This window comes from Amblyomma mixtum, chromosome 6, assembly GCF_055824585.1.
Source record: "Amblyomma mixtum isolate Tamu chromosome 6, ASM5582458v1, whole genome shotgun sequence".
Lineage (NCBI taxonomy): Eukaryota > Metazoa > Arthropoda > Arachnida > Ixodida > Ixodidae > Amblyomma > Amblyomma mixtum.
The window spans coordinates 146,257,196-146,278,817 of NC_143017.1; the positions used below are offsets into that span (position 1 = coordinate 146,257,196).

The window sequence follows — 21,622 nt, forward strand, 5'->3', positions numbered from 1 at the left end:
TTTCTGCCCAATTTGTTATTCGTATTAATTTTCGTGTTACCTTTTTATTGCTCTGTGTTCGAGCTTATGTATCGCCTTTCAACCAAGCTGTCTTACCCCCTTATGCAATGTCCTTGATGCGACATTTAAAGGAACAATAAATGATGATGATGTTAATATGCACAGCTTACATGCGACTACCCACACATTCATCCACATAAGGCTTAAGCAGAGTATGGCAGCACTTACTACTTGTGCGCTCTGGTGTTAAACGCCATTTGTAACTACGCAGAACTGGTCAGCCCTGGAAATAACCATCTCTTACTCTGAGGCGCTTTACACGTACATCGTGTGTCAAAACAAGTCATGTACTTACAGCCAACTAGTACGTGTTCTCTCTTTAACCTCGACACTGCCGCCCAACGGCAACTGCTTTATTCTTACCAGCAAATGCCAAGCATAGGAGTAGGTTCACGGTTCTGATGGCGTTCGTCTTCCCGCAGCGACAAAGGTTACGATGGCGAGGTTCAAGTCAACGGCTGCGTCCGGGACACGAAGCTGTTCAACATGCAGAGCTGCTATGTCATGCAAGACGACTGTCTCCTGCCCGAACTAACTGTGCGTGAAGGGCTTAGCATGAGTGTGCAGCTCCGGACGCCGTCCTTGAAAAGCTTCGAAAGAGCCGAAATTGTAAGTCATGGAAAGCTATGATATATAGTCTACCGACAGGTAAGAGAGGAGATAGCAAGTGATCATAATTACAGCACAAGTCGCTGCACTTGCACTCACAAGCCAAACCTATGTTTATTCATTTTCACTAGCTTCGTTAACAGGACTGCGAGGCGACCACTTCTGCCACTAGTATACATTCACCCTTGTCTTGCGTCAGCCATGGCATTAGCGTAGAAAGCTGGGCTAGTTGGTTGCTAGTACTATTGTGAGACATTCCAGCGGCTAAAAAGACGAGGACGAAGGACGTCCTGTCTGTCTACCTTCGTCCTCGTCTTTTTAGCCGCTTTATTGTCTCGCAATAATCAGCCATGGACATCCTAGCCATATGCATTTCGTAATTGAATCACTTCACCTGATTTTGTGTTCCTTCCGAGAACTCTTCTAGTTTTAAGTTGTGCTATTACTCATCTAGCTGCCGCTTATCTATTTTAGAAATTCCTTCTCTTCTCAAGTCGATTCTCATTTCGTAATTTTAGCAACTCTATCTCTGCATCCTTTTGCCTCTTAATCTATTCTGCTTCTAATGTTTTATGTTTGTGTTATTTCGTTGCACATTTAATTTTCTTTGTGTCGATCGTGGGTTCCGTCCTATTTCAAGATATTTCTTTTCTTTCTAGCTGAAAACTTCGGTCCCATAATTACTACTGGCAGAAAGTGGTTCTGGCGGTTCTTTTATTTATAAACTGCACACTACGCTTTACACAGTCTACTTTAAAGCTGTTAGTAGTAGCTTTTGTAAATGATTACGATTACAGCTATACAGCATCAACAGCACAGAAATTGTTTCTCAAGCAATGCGCTTTGTAAGAGTTAGAATTTAATTAATTTGAAACCCAGGAGCCAATACTAAATTTACTAGCCCGCATCTCTGCTTCAGGTGTTCTTATATAATGCAGGCCTTCTGAAATACATGTCGCCGGCGTAAGAGTGCAGTCCTTAACACATCTTAGAGTCAATGCTCAGAGTGCGATGGTGCGGTTACCTGCAAGTGCTGGCCCATAAACCGGTGCATGACTAGAACGGAGTAATTCTCGTTTATCACTATGCAAGTTTCCAAATTTACCATTCTAGCATAGTAGTTTGTAAATACCCAGGTCGTTGCAATAAATGAAGCAGTCTCTTAGACGAGCAAACCTTATTCGCCGCAAAATTCGCCGGAAAAGGCGCACAGAAAACAGACCAATAATTTTATACCTGAAAGACTGTCACAGCTGAGGCAAAAACAAAACACTCTGCGCACACTTCCAGGAGACGTTAGAAGCTTCCTGAAGTCTGTGTCACGCGGGCTTGCCAATGTTTCTTTTTTTTCAAATCAATGATGGTTTAGTTTATGGGGTTTTAACGTTTTTTAAACTACATTGAATCACTCATGGATTTCGTCAATTCCCGGAAGAGACATGTAGTGATCATAGGGAACCTTATGATCGATCTTAACTCTAATAACCCTGCTAAAGTTGAACTTCTTGAAATTATGCTTCAAAATGATTGTGAGAACGTCATTGAACAGCCTACGAGAGTCACATCGAATACAAGTACGCTGATCGACTTATGTTTCACAAATTTTTCTAAGTCTGCTAGTTGCTCCGGTGTACTTTGTTCAGGATTTAGCAATCATCTACCAATTTTTGTAGCATTACCGATCGCCACGCGTACACAATGCACAAATAATACTATCCGTATCATCAATGACGGCGGAAAAACGACCTTTCATTCACGCGAACGTATGCAAGGAACCCGATCCATCTGTATCCTACGACATTTTTATGTCCGAATTACAAATTTTTTACGAAGCTGCTTTCCCACTCACAACAATTGTTAGGCACAAGAAAGCAAGAAAAGAATGGATTACGAATGACCTTTTTAAGCGCATAAAACACAAGGATAAGCTATTCGAACAGTTTCTGCGGACGCGTGATATTGCAAAGCTGCAAGAATTCAAGCGGTTCAGAAACAAACTTAGCTCTGACTTAAAAAAACTCACGTGTAGATTTTATCAACATAAGTTCGAAAAGTGCGCAGATAACCCCCGAAAAACATGGAAACAATTCAATGAACTAAACGCTACGCACGTTTCTGGTATACCATTTGAATTAGTTATAAATAGAGCCACTTATTCAGAGCAAAACTTAGTTAACCTTATCAATGATCATCTAGCTAACGCAGGTGCTGGAAACTTTTCATCTCTTTCATTGCCTCACAGCAGTCTGGAGAGATATGTAGGGCAGACGCTGCTCGAAAGTGCATTTTTAACGCCCACTTCTGAGGATGAGATAAACCTTATCATAAACTCGCTCGATAACCGATCGGCAGCTGGCCACGACGACATTAAAGCCGCACCTATAAAAGAAACTGCCCACTTAATCTCAAAACCACTCGCTTACATCGGCAACCGCATACTCGCTTCGGGAATCTTTCCTGCGAAAATGTTAGATAGCTCGTGTCGTCTTCATTCACAAGGGAGGAACATACAGTGACCTGAACAACTATAGGCCGATTTCAGTTTTTCCTCTTTTTTCGAAAGTGATTGAACGTGTCATACACAAACGCCTCGAAAACTTTTTTTTGCAAAAAAACATCATATCAACAAAGCAGTACGGGTTCCAGAAAGGAAGATCAACTGAAATGGCCCTCGTACAAATAAAAAATAAAATAATTAAAAATATTGAGGATAAGCTCTACACCGTTGGAATATTTCTAGATTTTCGCAAGGCCTTCGATTCCATGAAACGTCACATTTTGCTAAGAAAACTGGAAATATGTGGAATTAGGGGCATAGCACTTCAACTCATGCGCAGTTACCTTGAGTCGCGTTTTCAGTTCGTACGCCTACATGGCTATAAATTAAACCCAAAGACTGTAAAATATGGTGTACCACAAGGATCTATATTAGGCCCTTTGCTCTTCTTGATATAAACTATATAGTTAACATTCCTCAAACTGAAGATATAGTATTATATGCTGACGATACGAATGTATTCTTCTCAGGAACAAATTTTAATGAACTTGAGAACACTGCTAACACGTGGCTATTAAATCTTAGTGTATGGCTAAACTTAAATAGTCTTGAACTCAACGAGAAAAAAAAAAACAAAATTTATGCTTTTTTGTGCAAAGAACAAACCAATAGATTACGATTTTAAGCTTCGCTACGGCTCTTGCTACCTTGAACGTGTCAGCTCCCATTACTTTCTAGGAGTTAAATTCCATCACAACCTAGCTGGAGCGACCACATAGACCACACCCGTGTCAAGATAGCGAGAGCTATTGGTATGTTTCCCGGCTTCGAGATCTTATACCTTTCTCGCTGAAAAGACAGTTGTATTTCTCTCTTATCCATTCTCGCATGATTTATTGTCTTCTTATCTGGGGTACTTGTAACAAAACTGACTTAGAAAAAATATCAGCCCTGCAGTCGCGTGCAGCTCGGTTACTTTTACCTGCTGGAAACAACACAAATAGTTGCTCGGCAAATACACAGTCTCGAATGATCCCTGTGAAAACCATGTATGAACTCAAAATATGTATGTTTATTTTTAACGAAATAAAAACAAATTACATTAATATTTTTTAACACGTACCTAAATAGATCTACTGGTTACAGCTTGCGTCAGACTTCTGTTGTGGTAAATAGGCCTCGTACTAACTACGGAACACAATTGAGCACCATATCATGTTGTTGTGTAATTCTCATCCGTTTGTAATAGATGCTGCTAAAAATATTTCCACGCCCAGGGGTTTTAAACGCATCTGTTCGTCTTTCTTTTTGTTTAACCTTGTGTCCTAGACGACAAAATGCGTACTTCTGGTTCCGTTTGATGTAATGTTATGTCGGTTCGAACAACCCTAATGTATTGCATTTCTGTACCATTTTTCTATAAGATTTAGTGCGTATTATTATTTTATTATCTTTATATATTTACAAGAACTGTTTATGATGCGTCTCTTGTGTAAGTGATGGCAAAGATAGCCTTTTTTTTGTTGTATAATGCAATACCGCTCCTGCTGCTGTACCCAGGCGAGGACAAGACCCAGTCAGGAGGTTTAGCACCTCCTTTTGTCTTGCCTCGTGGGCAATACCTGTATGTTGCCCGAAGGAGAAATAAACAAAAAAAAAATATGGAAGTGCGCCCGTTTGCAAAAGCAACTCAGGCTAAGAGGGATGCCGTAGCGGAGGATTCCGGATAACTTCGACCACGTGGGGTTTTTTAATATGCACTGATATCGCCCATTACACGGGCCTTTAGCATTTCGCCTCCATCAAAATCAAGTTAATGATTTCCTCGGTATGGAATAATCCGTAATGTTCGTTTTTGATAAGAAAACGCTCGAGTTCATTCACAGACGTCCCTGTAATTTATTCCCCCTGGTGACAGTTGTCGTTCGTCCCAGATGTACAAAAAAATAACAGCTGTTTTGGACATTTTTGTTAAAAGATGTTGACTTCTTTGCATGTCTACATGGCACTATGCCTTCTGTCGTGGAAAAAATGGTATATAACAGGCAAGCTTCCGTTATAGACGTCATTACCGTGTCACTTTCGGTCAGCGTTATCTCTGGAGACAACCCAGAAAGTGACCGCCATTATGTAAAGGCAAGTAGTATGCCCTACTTTATCTATGGTGCCCGTCCTTGACATAAAAGCCGAAAGATATCGCAAAACCAGCATGCCACATTACAGCGCATGTTACACACCACTTTTATTAACGACCTTGTATTTATGCTATGCATTCAAATTCTTCTTTGCAATAACAATGAAACTTTTTTTTAAATAATCATGCACAACAAAATGAATGCTGAATTCATAATTAGGTAAGAATGTAGATATCCTCGTATTCAAACGTACTCCTGATCAGAGCATGACCAGCGAAGTCCGCGAAAGTTCTATAGTTAGACAAGGGTAGGTTAACTTGCTTAAATTAAAAACCGTGGCACTCGCAGGTGGACTTGTCTTTCTTTAACAGTATCGCCACACTGTCAAAAAAAAAACAAACAACGTACGATGCTCTGTGTCCAAACGGAGCAGAACAGGCTGATAAAAGCGTGAACTGTGGACGCATGCGCGTATTTTCGTACTCTCCGCCGCCGCTATACGAGCGCTTACTCGACACCCGGATGATAGTGTTAAAGAATTCGCTGGGTATGCGTTCCACGCCCCCCCCCCCCCCCCCCTAGTTTTAATGACTGAAAAAATTATTCGCAGCGGAAAATATGAAATTCATTCTCATTGCTGTTCGTGATAAAAAGGACAGGCTAAGAAACGTTCAACAACAATATGGAAATCAATGTTTTTGTTTCCTTCTTTCCCCTGTACACGTATCCCAAACAAAGGTGGACGACGCTATGCAGCGCTGGGGCCTTGGAGAGTGCCAGAATACAAGGGCAAGCTGTCTCTCTGGAGGCCAGAGGAAACGGCTGGCTATATCACAAGAGCTCATTAGCAATCCTCCAGTGATCTTCTTAGACGAACCTACCAGGTAAGCCCCCTGATTGCTCAGGAACACATGACGGAAAATAGCGATGAGCCTCAAGAAAGAAACAAAAAAAAATTAGTAGATTTACGCTTAGTGGCTGAGCACATTATTAAGCGAAAGCTGGTTGGAATTAGTGGCATTTCCGGCAGGTAATGCTTGTCTATCGCATGCATGCAACAAGGACGGTTGCGCTGGCACAAGCATATTTAGACATTTTATGTATGCAGCAACGATTCAACCTGAGACAGAAATAGCTACTCTGCTTCGCTTGTCTGCTTCGCGCACGTTTAGCTACTTGGCTTCGCCTCTCTTTTCGAGCATGCTTAGCAACTCGGTTTTAGCATGTTTGTTTCGAGCACGTTTAACTACTTGACTTAGCCTGTCCGTTTCAAACTGATTTGGCCACTAGGCTTCGCCGCTTTATGAGCCAGCACTATCACAGGCATTGCGGTCTTGCACGCTCAGCTCGGATACCCACATGCTTTCCACTTCCCCGTCGGAATGGAGAATATCTACTTCCGCCTGCGTGGCAAATCAACGAGCATCCCACGGCACACGCTTTTCGTGAACATCCGCCGTGGACTCTACGCGCCTCGTCAACGCGGCATTGAACGCCGCAGCTGGGTCTTTTGAGGAAAGAAAATGGCTCAGTAACGGCCTCATTTCACCGTGGACATCTTAACCGCAGCCACGGCTGGCGTGGCGAGGAGTACAGGAAGGAAAGGAGAGTACCAGAACAGCGCCGAGGTGTGGGGAGTATGCAGGAAAAGACAGAAAGAGAGAAAGAGGTGCCCCCGGCCGCCGAGGCTCTGGTGGAGCACTCCACGTCCGCACTTCTTTTTTCCTTCCTTCTTTCAATTCCACCTTCATCCTTTTCCTCACTGCACTGTTCTGCGATTTTTCGTGGCTGACTCCCGCGGACTTTATCAGTGCTACAATTGCATAAATTCTACTTCATTCATCCGCTTTCGCAATGCCGTTATTATAAGCGACATTGAACTAAGGCGTAGTTGGCAAAACTAATTACGACTAACGCTAACTAAATTTGCGTTATTAGGGTTGGCAAAGTGGAGAAGTTGCTCGATAAAGCAGTTTTAGTTGTTAAAGCTCTTGGAATGCATTTATGTGATTAATTTGCATTTAGGGGGGGATATAATTATGTGGTTGCATACTGTAACGATTGGAGCTCCCAAATGCCTTTAAATTGCATTTTTTCTGGCTTTATATACTTATTTGTCAGTATCTTCTCTGTGCGGGTGAAGGTGTCGAAGAAACAGCGCATATGATGTTTTAAAGCTCCTGAACCCTTCACCGCTTGATGCAGTGGTCTGGACAGCAGCTCAGCGCTGAGATGCGTGCTGGTACTGAAATCCCTAGCCGCATGCGGGCACACTGTACTCTGCTCAATTCACAACCCAAGCGCAACATTGTTCTCACATTTTGACAAGGTAAGTGTGACCAAACATGGACTAATAGCATTGATGAAATTCAGGAGCATATTTCCTACAGCATTAGGAATGAAAACAATTTTTAAATACAGCCATGTCACGAGGCGATAGGGTAGCTCAGTTTGCAGAAACGGTAGCTGCAATAACGGCAAACATTCACATTTCAGCTATACATGATCTCGGAGGGAATGTGCATTTACAATGGTCCTGTCGACAAATTGCTACCGTTTCTGGCCGCTCAGAATCTTCACTGTCCAATACATCATAATCCATCAGATTTCAGTGAGTCAACTTCTCAAAATACGAAAACTTTCCTTCTTTTATAAAGCCTAGTCTGCATCTTAATAAATAGTGTTCGCCTAGATGAGGTTTTGCAAACTACGAAATTACTGCATGTCTGCTGCAAAATAGGACTGACAGATCCACCAAGCAGAAAGGTACTCGAACTGAATAACGATGCTAAGCTCCCTTAAAACACAATAAACTTTTACCGTTTGCACTAGATTTCTTTTCTGAACAGCGTTATTACCGTGTACAAGGGCACCTAGAATAATATTTCTGTTACCTTTAATAAATACAATAAAAGCAAAATTTTTAGCATTTGTTTTTTATTGTTCTCATTCATTCATTCGTCACTTTGAGGGCCCAATACAGTATCCTAACTTTATGGAAGGAAAAGATGCAAAAATTCTTGCACTGCAGCTCACCATGCTGCCTAAAATTAGGGTCCTATTTCTTCCTTTCACACAAGAATTTGTTTCTTTTAAGCACTGCATTTCAATTCTTCGCACTTATACAGGCATATATTGATGCAAGAAAAAATGTCATGCTCAAGTTTTTCTTTCGTTTACATCCAAAGTTACAGAGATAGCGTCTGGCGAGCACGGGGAGTTGAGTAAACAACTCGCAAGATCTTTCAGACCTGGTATTGTTATTGATAACGGCGGCAAAGGCTTTGACCATCCGCAGCTAACAGCATATGGGGGACGGGTAATGACCGATACGGTAAGTGCATATTATTTTAAACGCATTATTGTAAACAACTGTACACAAATATGGCTACGCGCATAAGGCTAACCAGCTTATCCGGTATGATCACTGATCTCTTCAAGGATTTCATGATAAAAGAAACTCACAAACGGTGGGTTGCCATTTTTGCATGATGCCTGTAGGAGTAATAGCGAAGAAGACACGCGTGGTTTGACATTTTAATGCGTTAAATTTTCCAGAAATTTAGCACGACGTTCCCCAATAAAGCAGGCGGCCAAAAGCGACTGCAATCTCGGTTACTCCGCAATACATATAAACCTAGAATGTCTGGTAGGGATAAACATAATGTACAGTATTTGTCAAAATTACAATGCCTAAGAGATTTTCTTCTGTGCATTGCCGCAGGGCTCGTTTGGCTAAATATTAAAAGTTAAAGATCATAGAAAATCATTAAGGGTCTATCAGATGTCGCATTTCCAACAAATACTTTTAAGTGAATGACTTACTAGCAATGTCGGCACTTCTTCGAACCATGCTTATGCTTGTAGCATTGAAAAGCCATAAATTTCAAGGTGTCTTATCACTTTCAGGAAAAAGAAGCTGAAGGGAGCCTGTACAAAATAAACGCTAACGCCTGTCTTCAGTTTGGAGTATTGCTGAAGAGGTGTTTTGTTTGCATTATTAGGAACAAGGTAAGGTTTTCACGAACACAACTCGTATTTTCATGCTGTTCATCCTTTGTATGTTGTCTACTTGTGTGGCTTTGCATACGTTGAAATTTTACTTAAGTATAGATTACCAGGGAATCGTTTCTCTTCTGCACATATTGTGAACAGTCACCAAATATAGAAGAATTGCTGCCATACTGAAAAAACTTCGCATCTTAAGATGGACATAACTGTTACCATTAAGCTGAAACTCTTCCTTTCCTCTTCGTCCATTAGGTGGCGTCGCAACTTCGGATCTTAGCCTACATATTCTTCTCTGTACTTCTGACCATGATGTACTACGACGTGGGGAACCGCGCTACACGAGTGATGAATAACGCCGCCATGTTCCTAGTATCTCTGGCAATCATCCTCTTCCAGTCCATTATGCCCACCGTGCTCATATGCAAGTATAATAATTTCATATTTTGTGCCCGTTTATATGGCAATGACCCTAAATCCTTCCTTTGGATAGAGAATGATCTCAACTTTCAGCCCCTGACACCGCGATCAAAACATAAACCATTGTGCATTTCGAGAATCCTCGCACAACGTGTTACAATATATCTAGAAGACGAGGATGAAACAAGTAATATCGCCAGAAGGAGATATCTGCTGACATACAGGCATCTGGAAACAGGGAACAGAGAAAGCAGGGGGCAAAAGGGAAGAAAAGAAACGAAAATACTACCTAGAGGGTTATCCGCAAAGAAGACACCTCTCTAGCTTCATTTAAGAAATGCATGATTTCCTCGGAACGCTTAGTTTAGGTTGCGTGGTTCATTAAATGTGTTGCGCGAAACAGCAAAGGCTCTGTGTAGCAGTAATGCCGGTGTCGGCGTTGCCGTCGGCGTCACGTAAAAAGTTAGGTGCAGTCGAGCATTGGAAACCCCTGACCCTCGGGTTGCGAGCCAAACAAGCTACCGATACGCCACATAGACAATTTCGTACGGCTTGGTTAAAGCGCGGCTTTATATGTGTGCGTCGGGTCTTTGACATAATGATTGTGGCTGTGAAAGAGGAAACAGCACACATGTCTGCGTGGGAAAGAGGAACCGCTGTCGCGTCATAGCCTTAAATAAGGAGCTTAAGTATTCGACAAATTTAGTTGTTCATGTACATGTGCAAGTTTCGGAATATTATTTTCAACTTGCCTCCTTTTCAGTGCCATACATTAGCAGCCCCTAGCATATATTCATATGAGCGTGCTGTTGCGTCACACCTGTGTGAGTAAAGCAGACAAAATGTAAATTTAACTCTGCACGCTTTATTCTTGCTGACTAAAGCTGCACAACCAGCGTACCTATCATGAAATCTAGTCTCTGCCTCCTATCGGTGACATCGCGTATAAAAATATTCCGTTTGTCCTTCTCCTCAGCTTGCACCATCATTCCGCTCTACGTGATCACCTCTTCTCCGCATCTCCGAAATTTAGCTATCCCATTTCAGTCATCACCATCACAAAGTTTTTGTGGTACCATGCAACCCTAAATGCTTCTCACAGTCATTCTTGTCGTCAACCTGACGTGACTGGAACCACCTTCTTTCGGAAATTGCTGGCATGATAAATCATGATAAGTTCCGCGAAGCATTAGCTATCTTTTTATATTCAAGTGCTATTTAGCATTTATGAGACTAATTGAAATGTTTCTCTGCATTTCTGTCCCGCCGCGGTGGCTCAGTGGTTAGACGCTCGGCTGCTGACCCGAAAGACACGGGTCCGATCCCGGCCGCGGCGGCTGAATTTCGATGAAGGCGAAATTCTAGAGGCCGGTGTGCTGTGCGATGTCAGTGCACGTTGAAGAACCCCAGGCAGTCGAAATTACCAAAGCCCTTTACTAAGGCGTCCCCATAGCCTGAGTTGCTTCGGGACGTTAAACCTCAATAAACCAATAAACCAATCTCTGCATTTCTCTGTATTTAGCACACCCCCTGAGTAATTCCTCCGGCCCTGAAGAGTATAAATAGTAAAAGTAAATAAAAAAAATGGAGGACGCTTGAGCTCCACCTTTAAGATCGCGACGCGGCAGTGGTTTTTCTTGCAACGCTGACACACACACTGTTTCCTCTTTCACAGCGAAAATCATTATGTGCAAGACCACATGACACACACATAAAGAGCCGCTTTAACAAAAGCCGCACGAACATGTCTACGTAATGTAGCGTTACCGAGTCGGACTCGAAACCCGAGAACCCGATGGTCAGGGGTTTCCGATGCACCCCTGGTGTCGCAGGCGCCGTTTATAGGAGGGTCTTGTAATCAAATAGTCCTAGTTTTTTTGTCATGACAGCAGAAACGCCGACACCGGCCTTTCTCTGACACGGGGTCTTTACGCATTCACGTAAAAATAGATTAGTGAAAAGACGAACGAGTGTGAAGTGCCTGGTGCTCACGGGTGCTGCACCACGTTGCGCCACAACTGCAAGTTACTATGAATATCTCTCAGTTATTTCTCAATTCCTTCTTTTTTTTCTTAGTTCCAACAGAGCTGGCCGTCTTACTTAGAGAGCACCGAAACTGTTGGTACAGTCCAAGCATGTACTACGTGGCGAGGATTATCACCGAGCTTCCTTTCACGGTAAGACTGTTTAAGGGAAGTATTTCGATTTCATTTTGAGCATGTGAAAAGGTTCTGGCGATGATTATATCCCAAAAACCTGCTCATGTAAGGACGAATCGTTACTTCTGCTGGCCCAGTTATGCTGCAACAATCTTTAGCATGGTAAGCTGTTCAACTAGCACGCCCTGCTATAGTCTCACGCCGTCGTGTTGGCAACTGAGTAACATGACAAACGTAGGGCTGTTGCCACAAGTGGTGAAAACTATTCGCGCTTGTCTTCGCCTGCGCCCTGCTTTTTTTTTTTGTTCGCTCACGGAAAAACGTGTGGCAGAATAATATGGCTCAGAATACTCCGCATACGATGCTCTCCCGAGGAAAACTTATTTTCCGAGTTGTCTGCTTTCCTGCCCGCACCTTCATCCAACACCCCTAGATCGGCATGTGGAGCTACTCAAGCAGATAGGAAACAATTACACCTAACACATTTTTTCAACCGCGTCTGAAATGATCTGAAACCGTTAATAACCGAAGCGGTTGCTTGTAGCTGCGAACAAAAAAAAAGTACCGATACTGACTGCACGCCCTTCACGATATTTCAACTAGCGCGCTACAAATCTAGACAAGGAGATACTAAATGCACGTATTAAAACGCCGGTTTTCGCATAAGGTTCTGAAGGGTCCTCTTAGGAAACAGCAGCAAGAGGCAACCTAAAGAACCTCCTTTAAGAACTGTCATCCCACTGAAATCTCAGCCTCGTATTGTCGAAAAGCTTTTATGCATAGGAGAACAGATTTCTACATCCTCATTTCATAGAACTCAAAGAGTGTGTTGTAGCCACCCGCAGCAGAGTTTTGCAGGTGCACCGAGGTTTGAATTATAGATAGTATGGACAGCAAATTAATAAACTGCAAACCTCCAAGGGCCCTAGTTCATTGCCGATTGCGCTTCAAGTATTTGCAGTAATAACAGTGGCAGGCTAACTGGCCGCGCCTTTGCGTGATAGAGCCATATTCGGCCATTTCTTGGGCCATATATTTAGCTTACGGCAAAGACTAGTCGTGTGAACTGCTTTCTTTTCATTTCCCTTTCTTTTCGTTGCACACAGGTGGGCGGGCCCCTGATCATGATGTGCCTTCTCCACTGGACCACTTCACAGCCTTTTGAATTCTACCGCGTCGTGGCGGTGGTGATCCTCGCCGTGCAGACATGCGCCACGAGCCAAGCGATCGCGCTTGTTGTCTCAGCCGCCAGCAACCTTCAGGTGAGCCCAGCCTCGGAGCGGCGCTGTATGCCCAGCTGCACACGTTCGTGCCGAACCCTTGCCGGCGGCGGAGCTCGCAGCCTTCGAAGCTGTAATCGATCATGGCAGTAAGCGAACACCTAGACGTCCTCGTGATAGGCGCATGATTCTCGCGTCAAGGACGCGGAAACGAGATCGCGACGCTGGCTGACAACAGGCAATGATTCCTCACTACGAAGCACTAGGGCTAGAAAAAATGCGAACGGCGTTTCATGGAAACCAGAATGCGGTTGCGAATCGGCATTCAGTAAACTAAAGTTGAAAGTGGATGGCTGTATTCAGGCCGGGGGATAACGTAGAGGCTGACAACAGAAATAAAACTCACCGACGGAAGCAAACGGACGCCACAAGCTGTCCTCAACTGCAAGCGAACGTATTTCACCTTCACAACCGCATGGCAGCCTGCAAATCAGACATACGGGTTTTGGCGGGACGCGTCGTGCTTTTACAGCTATTGTATCTGGAAATGAAATTTCAGCCAACTGGCTTCAGCTTCTCTGGAACAGTTACGAGCGACTGCATGACGGCACGCTCAGAAACCGCCTTGCAACGTACTTACGAACTATTTCCCTCTTGACCATGCTTCCAACGCTGGCCAGACGCAAATGATGCTGATGGTGATGTGGCTGTCTCCTTTGCAGCGGGTGCCAAGAGCGCCCTCTACGCGTCTGCTGGATCCCCGAGACTGCTTCCGAATGCGTGCAACTTGTTTGGAGCCACAGCTTTCGGTTGTACTGCGCAGGGATTAGAACAAATTAAATGTGCTAAAAATGCTTTGACTATTAGCTCGCTGTGAAAACACGATGAATTACCAAAAGCAAGGTATTTGCACGGTCTGTAGAAATCGGAGACAAAGATTCAGGGCGGTGCGAATTGCTGGCCAGGCGAGTGTCGTACGAAGTGAAGATATAGGAAAGCTTTACATGACTCTAAGTTCAGGCACGTGAACGCGCGAAACCGCAATAGTGAATGGCAGCGCGAAAGATGTGTTTCAGACGCAAACAGTCATGTGTTGCTGCTCGACACTTTGCGCCGGCCGTGCTTGGCCTTCGCTGAATGCATGCCGTTAAGTACATTTCATCGAGAACACGTATACCTGGTTCTGCTGCTCAATTGTCTTGCCATTAACTTAACTATATGTACTTGCAACTCTAGAGACGCGCTGTTGGAGTGTTCTGGATATCGCTTCAAATTGAGCCATTCGGCGTTATTTATACTGCATTGAAAGCTCGAACACACAGCTAGCTATTTCTTCATTTCGTCCTGTCAAATGCTACCCTATCGGCTGGTTACGGATCATGAATATGCTCCATATTCCGTCCACTGTTGTTTCGGCTTGGTAGGGAATCAGTGAGCTTTTTAAATTTCTTTTTACCTTATCCCTCTTGTCAGGGCGCTACAGGGCATTGCTGTTTAGAACTAGTTTCCTAAAGTTCTAATGAACTGAGGATTTCTGAGTAGCGTTCATTGTGTGCAGCATGACGCGCAGTTTTAATTTTGTCGACTACTGAATAGGGTATTCCTCACGGCTCCGCTTCGTGCTACCTTGACTTGAAACGGCAGAGCTGAACATTGCAATTATTTTGTTCGTGGCAGCCTACGAAGCAAGCAGTAGTAGCGACGGGGACGATGTTTCTTGGCGAGATCAACGTGGCGTGCTTTCAGCATTTCGGGGCAAGGTAGGCACAGCGCTCTTTTTAGAAAAGTAAGGCTACCGCCGGCTCACGGCGCGGTCCGTGATACGTGTTTAGTGTTTCCGCACTCACGAAGGGACAGAACAAAGTGCATGTTGAAGCAGAAAGCCGGCGAGATATGGGCTGCGGCAGAGGTGGAGTCAGAATGATACCACCCAACCCACTTTTTTTGCCGCCACGAGGCAGCGCTTCTATAACTTCAAAACTTCAGCGTAGGAGTCCTGTGCGGCTGTTTTAAGTTGGGCTAGTTGGTAGTCGGTATCACACATATTGACTGTCACCTTCTCTAGTCCTGTGTGTGTGAATTTCGCTAGTCAATATATCTGTGCGGCTGACCTGGTGGCATTATAATGACTGGTTGTCGTGGCGCTTAGTCAGGGAATAGAATCACCTTTAGAAGAGGCTACAAAAAGTCTACCTATCCTTGCTGAGCACCTGAGAGCACGCAGTATTTAAACAAACCGACTAACGTCCTTAACAGCAGCCGCTGTAATAACCCCGGTGTCCCGGTAGGGTCAGAAAAGTAGCACATTCGCGACTAGTGTCCGAATGAGTAAGAAGCACACAGTTAAAGGCAACCGCGATTAATGCAAAAATGTAGCGGGTTCTAAACAGCGAACGATAGACAATATCTCAATTCTCTTTCACAGAGCTTGCCATAGAGCAAGGATTTGGAATGCAAAACTCCATACCACTTGAATTGTGAAAAATTTCTCTTATAAACATCGCACGCCCAAGGAAAAGAGGAAACAAAATTCGGCAGAAACGCGCGTGCCTGTAATGGCGCCACTTTCACATTTCCGTTCTGAGGCACGCTGCTGCCACAGGCTCGCACAGCTGCGCGCTTCCGCCACTGACCAACCGTATGTTGGGATACGTGCTCGGCGCGAAAATACCTCATCGGTAGGGCCTTGCATATAAGATAAATTACCGAGCGATTCTAAGAGATTCGACCCTACGTAGTAACCAAATGAACCGTATTGTTTTGTGATACGGGGTATGCTGAGTTTAACGTCCCGAGGCGACACGAGATTGAGGGACGTCGTAATGGAGGCCTCCAGATTTATTTAGAACATCTGGGTTTTTTGAACATGCACTGGAATCGCGCAGAATACAGGTACTTTTGAATTTCGCCTCTATCAGAATGCAGTCGCCGCGCCCGGAATCCAAACCAAGAACTTAACAACATGAGCCTAACGCCAAACTCATTGAGACATCGCTGCGGGTTGTTTTCTCCAGCCTAGAAGATTATTTCCAGCAAGTAAGCAGAGCCTAAAGACCATTCTACATACTTGTAAAGATGATTCTACATATATGAGTGTGCAAATTTGTGTGCACAAAAGGTGTTCACAAAGCCAGAAACAGGTTATCTGAAGAGTGCGTGCCAGTTTATGTAAAACATTCCTCGTGGCCACGAGCAAAAACGTTTCATGAGGATAGCTGCATACGGAGAGCAACCCCAAAGGCGTACTTGCCACTGTCCTGTCACAAAGTTCGATCCCGCTTTGACCTTCCGTTCTCACTCTGGGATGAGGTGGCCGAGAGGCCTCTGGAACAATCTGAGGCGCGGCGGCGACACCGCCGCCCGCGCGCTCTCTCACCGGACATTCCCCTCCGACCCCGACGATCAGGAACTCGAATTCACTCCCGCTTACTCCTTTAAAGACATTGTTTTACATTATCAATCTGGCCATGGTCTTTATCCCCGCCCGTATAAAGGTCTCTCAAAGGCGGAGGAGCGGCTTCTGCTTCGCCTGTATACTAATGCTTTGCTGTGCCCGGCAGCTCTCAAACACTTCGACCCTTCTTTCTCAGGCAGCTGTCCGCACTGTGCGGAGAAGTCTTCGGACATTTACCACATGGTGTGGGCCTGCCCCTCCAACCCTGCTATCCCCCGTCACCCCAACCCAACCCGGGAGGACTGGGAGGCGACCCTGCTCGGCTGCTCTGACCTGCAGGCCCAACGGGCCTTGGTCGCGCGAGCCCGGGCGGCGGCCGACGCCACTGGGGTCCCGAACTAGGGACCTCCACGTAGCACTTGTAAGGGCTGGCCCCCTCTGGGTCAGCTCATGCAATACCTCCAGTAGTGCATGTGTAAATAAATGTTTTCCACCACCACCGGCGGCGACAGCTGCGACCTATCGCGTGGACGGGTCCCCTCGCGGCGCTGGAAGCTAACCCAAGGCCATTCCGTCCCCTCCCCGTGTAATCGTCCGATTGCGGGCACTTCCATAACGTCACGTGGTCGGAAGTGGCCACAGACGCGGCCGTACCGTGGCGGCAGCTTCAAAGAACAGGGCATTAGGTGTTCAAGCCCGCGGCATCCTCCGCATGCGCTTCCTTTGCACCGGGACTTTCCCTCGCGTTCGTACACCGTTTCTTTGTTTTATTTTCTCTGCTACATCCGCATTTCGTTTGAGGGCGGTGCGCGAAGAGCTGCACTGTTGACATCTCGATGTGGCGGCGGCAAAAACACGAGCCGAGCAGTTTGATTGGCGTAGACGCGCGTGGAATCAGCCAGGGCCAGGGACGTGGTCGTCAAGCAAGCCTTCGGCCGGGGTCTGACGCGTAGAGCGCGGTGATGGTGGCCCCGAAGACGCGTGGCCCAAAATCACCCGTATCTGCGGCACTTACCATTAGCCCCGCAACGAGCATACGCTGACCGACCCTCCCTGCGACCGAACCTTACCACTAAGCAGTTAAGCCGTCGTTTGTCAACGCTCTGTGGAATTATTTTAATTTTGTCGCGCCGGTCGCTATGTTTCTCGTCTTGTTCTTTTGCATAGTATTTTCATAGTATTTCTTTAGTCGCGTAGTATTGTTGCATAGTCATTACCTTTTTGTTTCTTTCCTCATATTCATGCGTTTATTGGGATGTCTACCGTGTTCTTGTTGACAGACTCGCGCCTGACCAAGTGACGCTATTTTGTTAGGCTTGATTTTCTACTATTTCGTTTTAAATATCTGCCTGAAGTGAAGAGTTTGTTACTGAACTTGTCTACGCCTCATGCTTCCGATCAATGGCTAATCAGTCAGCCCTATCGCTGGTCAGCAGTCCGAATCTGTTCTTTCGCGCGCAGGGTGAAGAACAAGCTGACCTGATTTATTTTACTTTCAGTGCCAACCAACCATCCAGCCACTGACAATGCCCTTATAGTCACGTGCCGTAAAGAAAACCCTGTGCGTTAAACTGTCGGCCAATAATTACTTAAGACACGTGGGCTTGCGCGATAAGGGCCATGTACATATGGAGGCGAGAGCTTTTGAGGATGAGTGCGCCAGCTATGGACATGTGATCTAGATTGGCTTGGCAGTAAGTGTCTTCTTGGGGCGTACAATAATTTCATCGCGCTGTGTTTATCTCTCAATACGGCGAAATGCTTGGAACATTCTCTTTTCTTCGCGATATGGCGACGGACGAGGCACTGCAACTATCGAAGAATGAAAGGTTAATATGTGATGCAAAAATCTGAGGCTCGGGCCAGTCACCGCTACTGACCGCTACCAAGGCTTAGGACTCACCGTTGCTCAGTGTTATAAACTCCCCTGCGCTTTATTAAGCGTTAAAACCCGACGCCGTACTGCGCTCTTACGTCTGACGCCACTGTTCATCTCATTACACAGACAGCCCTGTTCGTGGCATTGCCAGCGGCGGCGCCATCCTTTCTGTTCTGTGGATACTTCGTCCAAGTGCGCCACCTGCACCCGGCCTTCGCCTGGATCACGTACACGTCACACGTGTACCACGCCCACCAGGGCATGCTGCACGCCATCTACGGGCACGGCCGCGAGGAACTGGACTGCGACGACGACAGCTTCTGCTTCCTCAGCGAGCCCCGGGAGATTCTGGAGAAGCTGGACGCGCAACACGCCTACCTCCCGGTCAAGTTCGGCATTCTGCTGGGCATGGACCTCTTTCTCAAGACGATAGCCTTCTTCGTGCTCAAGTGGCGCCTGCGATTGAAGCGATAGGGCTACGCCGAGCACATTGCTACGTGACTACACCGAGCACATTGCTAATTTGTTATGAGGAAGCACTCTTTCATATAATTCAGCGCTAACAGACAAAGATGGAAAGATGGAAAATGCGCGGACGGGTGCTGTCTGTCAAAGTGTTTTTTTATTGCGATGGCAACAAACGTACACGACTAAAAAACATGAAAACTCTGGGTACAAAACAAATCTACAAAAATGTTTAGAACAGAAAACACAAACAAAATGCTTCCAGGTTGCATTATTGCACCGCGGTCGCGAGACACGCATGCTGTTTCTTCTTTGTCAAAGACATAGCAAGGTCACTGACGCAGCTATGGTTCCGCCTTTATCTATGAAGTAAACTTCCCTAACTGCCCTCGCGCTCTGGTTGCCTCTCTTAAGAAGCGTCAAAGTTCCGCGGAGGAGCGGGTAACATGTGCGCTTTGCACAGTGTGCACAGTGAACAATGTTTCAGCAATAAAATCCTTTGTCGGCGTCACCGCTTTCTCCTTTACCTAAACACGCTGCAATATGCAAATGTCACCCGTTCTTTCGCGAAACTGATGCTTGGTAAGAGATGCGACTAGCGCGCGAAGGTAGTTACGTAAGCTTACTACGTTAGACAAAGATGGTGACAGCTACGTAACTGAACTTTCTCTCTTTTTAAAAAAAAAAGCTTTCCTGTCTCGCAACCACGGTGAACTAACCTATCCTGAAAGCAACTATATGATTGCTTTTTTTGTCGTAGACTTTCCTTGCCCATTTGTTTTCTACCAAGATTTATCTAATTTTTATGTCCTTTGATGCGATACATTTGCTGCCTTCGCATTAAAATAGCGACTTGTGAGATGGCGCTCGTGCGTGCATTGTCTTCATTTGCGTCCTTGCCAGTTCTCGCTGAATTTTATGTAGCCACTAAAGCTCCCCAGTTAGACATCATCTTGAAGCACACCTGTGAAGCAACACACTACAGACAACGAAGCAATGATAAGCACAAAACCTGATAAGTTACCAATTTAGCGGGCGACGCATGCTAACAGCTAGGAATTCAAAGTCACGACGTCACTGTGTGTTCATCACCTCATAATGTAGACATGCAAACTAAGGGGCTCAGAATATTCTGAAGGCTGTTAATTTACTCCCAGGCGTACTGTGATTGCAGCGTACGAGTCCAACAAAAATGTTCTCTCGAAAAGAATAAATCAGACACAGTATATCACAAAGCATGTCTCGGGGAACTCATAGAAGTGATTTTGTGCCCAGACGCATTTTTTTTCAAGCGAATAAAACACGGCCTTCTGATGCACTCTTTATTAAAGGTTTGACCGCGTTCAAAAATCGATGCACATGGCACACAGTTTATTTATGAAATGCTCAATAAAGGCACCTTATTACTGATTCACAAACATGTGGAAAACTAACATCTGTAATCATCAAGCTGCGGCCGCTGTGTGAATTTTTGTTCCACTTCAGAGGAACTTGAACGCTGACAACTAACATCATCTGAAACGCGAAATATTCTTCTCATCGGCATTCACGTCACAAAGGACTCTATCACTAGAAGTTTTGTTAAGCAATTATTACTGTTTCCCGTCCCGTTCTGTGTTGCTGTGCTAATTCCTAAGGAGGGGATTGGCCAGGCTAAAGCCCCTTGTGGCTCCTTTACGGAGAGAGTGTGCCCTGGAATTGGCCAGCAAAACGCTGAGAGAAGCTTGTACCCTACATAAAATAACAGCAAGTTCTTGCCATTTCCGACATACAGACCCCGTGTTCCAATATTTACGTTAATTGAACACTCACTCTTTTTCATGTCTCCACATGCGAACAGTTCAAACGCTAAGCACCATTCGGACCATTGAGCTATATATAGCAGAACTTTTTAAGGCAGTACTGATAAAAGCTTGGAGTCAATTAGTTTTGCAATAATTTAGGATAAGAAATAATTTAACATCAACTAGAACAAAAGACAAACATATGGCAGCAGTGGGATTCTCGCATGCCGCGTGCAGTGCGGTGTGAACCGAGCTACAGACTCGGCTTCCTCTCCTTATAGTCCCCATTCTTCGTACTCACCATGCTTTGACTTCGGATATGTCCACATTTTCATTAATAATTGGCCAAACCGTTGATGCTGTGATTTAATTCTCTTCTGCTAACCTCGACACCGCCATTTGCCTGTCTAGCAAAATCACTTTCCTTTTTTCCACGCATTCGTTATGAAATCCATTATGCAGGACGTCCAGTCCGAGCTTCAACTTCTCACGATTCTCTTCCCCACTTGAATTTATTGCCTCAAAATTTTAACTTGATAGTAAGAGGGGCGAAGCTTAGACATCCGCGAGCAGAAGTGGCAGCGTATAATGAAGGAGCGGTTACACTTCTTCTTCCCATAGCTACGATTCACAGCAGTATTCTCCTCGCCACCTATAACTGCTGAACAGAACGGTTGGCAACAAACTGACGCAGACTCCGATCACTCAGAGGAGCGCTGGCTAGGGAACTTCCTCAACGACGTGTGTCTAAGAGTTCCAAAGAGCCACAATTAAGTTTCCATGCTTTATATTAGCTGCTCAGCGACAAACTATGTCCTCGTGTTAGCCTAAATACTGTATCATACCAACTAGATTAAACTTGCCACTTTTGAAGCCTGAAATAGCAACCCTTGTCTGATGTCCCAGGCTTGTGGCCATTATGCGTGGGTTCACTAGCGAGAAAGCAAGCGAAGGATATCTGCCATTAACGTAAACGTAATGAATGCGACCGT

General features: G+C 45.1%; 2 protein-coding genes across 4 annotated transcripts in view; one reads left to right on the forward strand and one right to left on the reverse strand.

The window, feature by feature from the left end:
- The window catches only part of LOC149340686 (ATP-binding cassette sub-family G member 1-like), a 29,035-nt gene extending 8,871 nt beyond the window's left edge, over nt 1–20,164 (forward strand). Inside the window, exons 4-13 of one of the 3 annotated variants that reach the window (XM_089549504.1) lie at nt 483–669; nt 6,040–6,185; nt 7,507–7,630; nt 7,798–7,912; nt 8,490–8,635; nt 9,211–9,312; nt 9,565–9,733; nt 11,806–11,906; nt 12,995–13,150; nt 18,512–20,164. In XM_089549504.1, the coding sequence (XP_089405630.1) occupies nt 483–669; nt 6,040–6,185; nt 7,507–7,630; nt 7,798–7,912; nt 8,490–8,635; nt 9,211–9,312; nt 9,565–9,733; nt 11,806–11,906; nt 12,995–13,150; nt 18,512–18,814 (1,549 nt within the window). In that variant the 3' untranslated portion in view covers nt 18,815–20,164. Of the gene's footprint in view, nt 1–482; nt 670–6,039; nt 6,186–7,506; nt 7,631–7,797; nt 7,913–8,489; nt 8,636–9,210; nt 9,313–9,564; nt 9,734–11,805; nt 11,907–12,994; nt 13,151–18,507 lie in introns of all 3 variants that reach the window. The other 2 variants (XM_089549503.1, XM_089549505.1) reach the window with 2 other exon arrangements.
- Nucleotides 1–21,622, reverse strand: part of LOC149340684 (uncharacterized) — a 183,316-nt gene that overhangs the window by 45,716 nt on the left and 115,978 nt on the right. The window contains exons 2-3 of the mRNA XM_089549507.1: nt 13,749–13,923; nt 13,515–13,591 (exon numbers count right to left, since the gene is read on the reverse strand). The gene's annotated coding sequence lies outside the window, so the exon portion shown is untranslated. The remainder of the gene's footprint in view (nt 1–13,514; nt 13,592–13,748; nt 13,924–21,622) is intronic.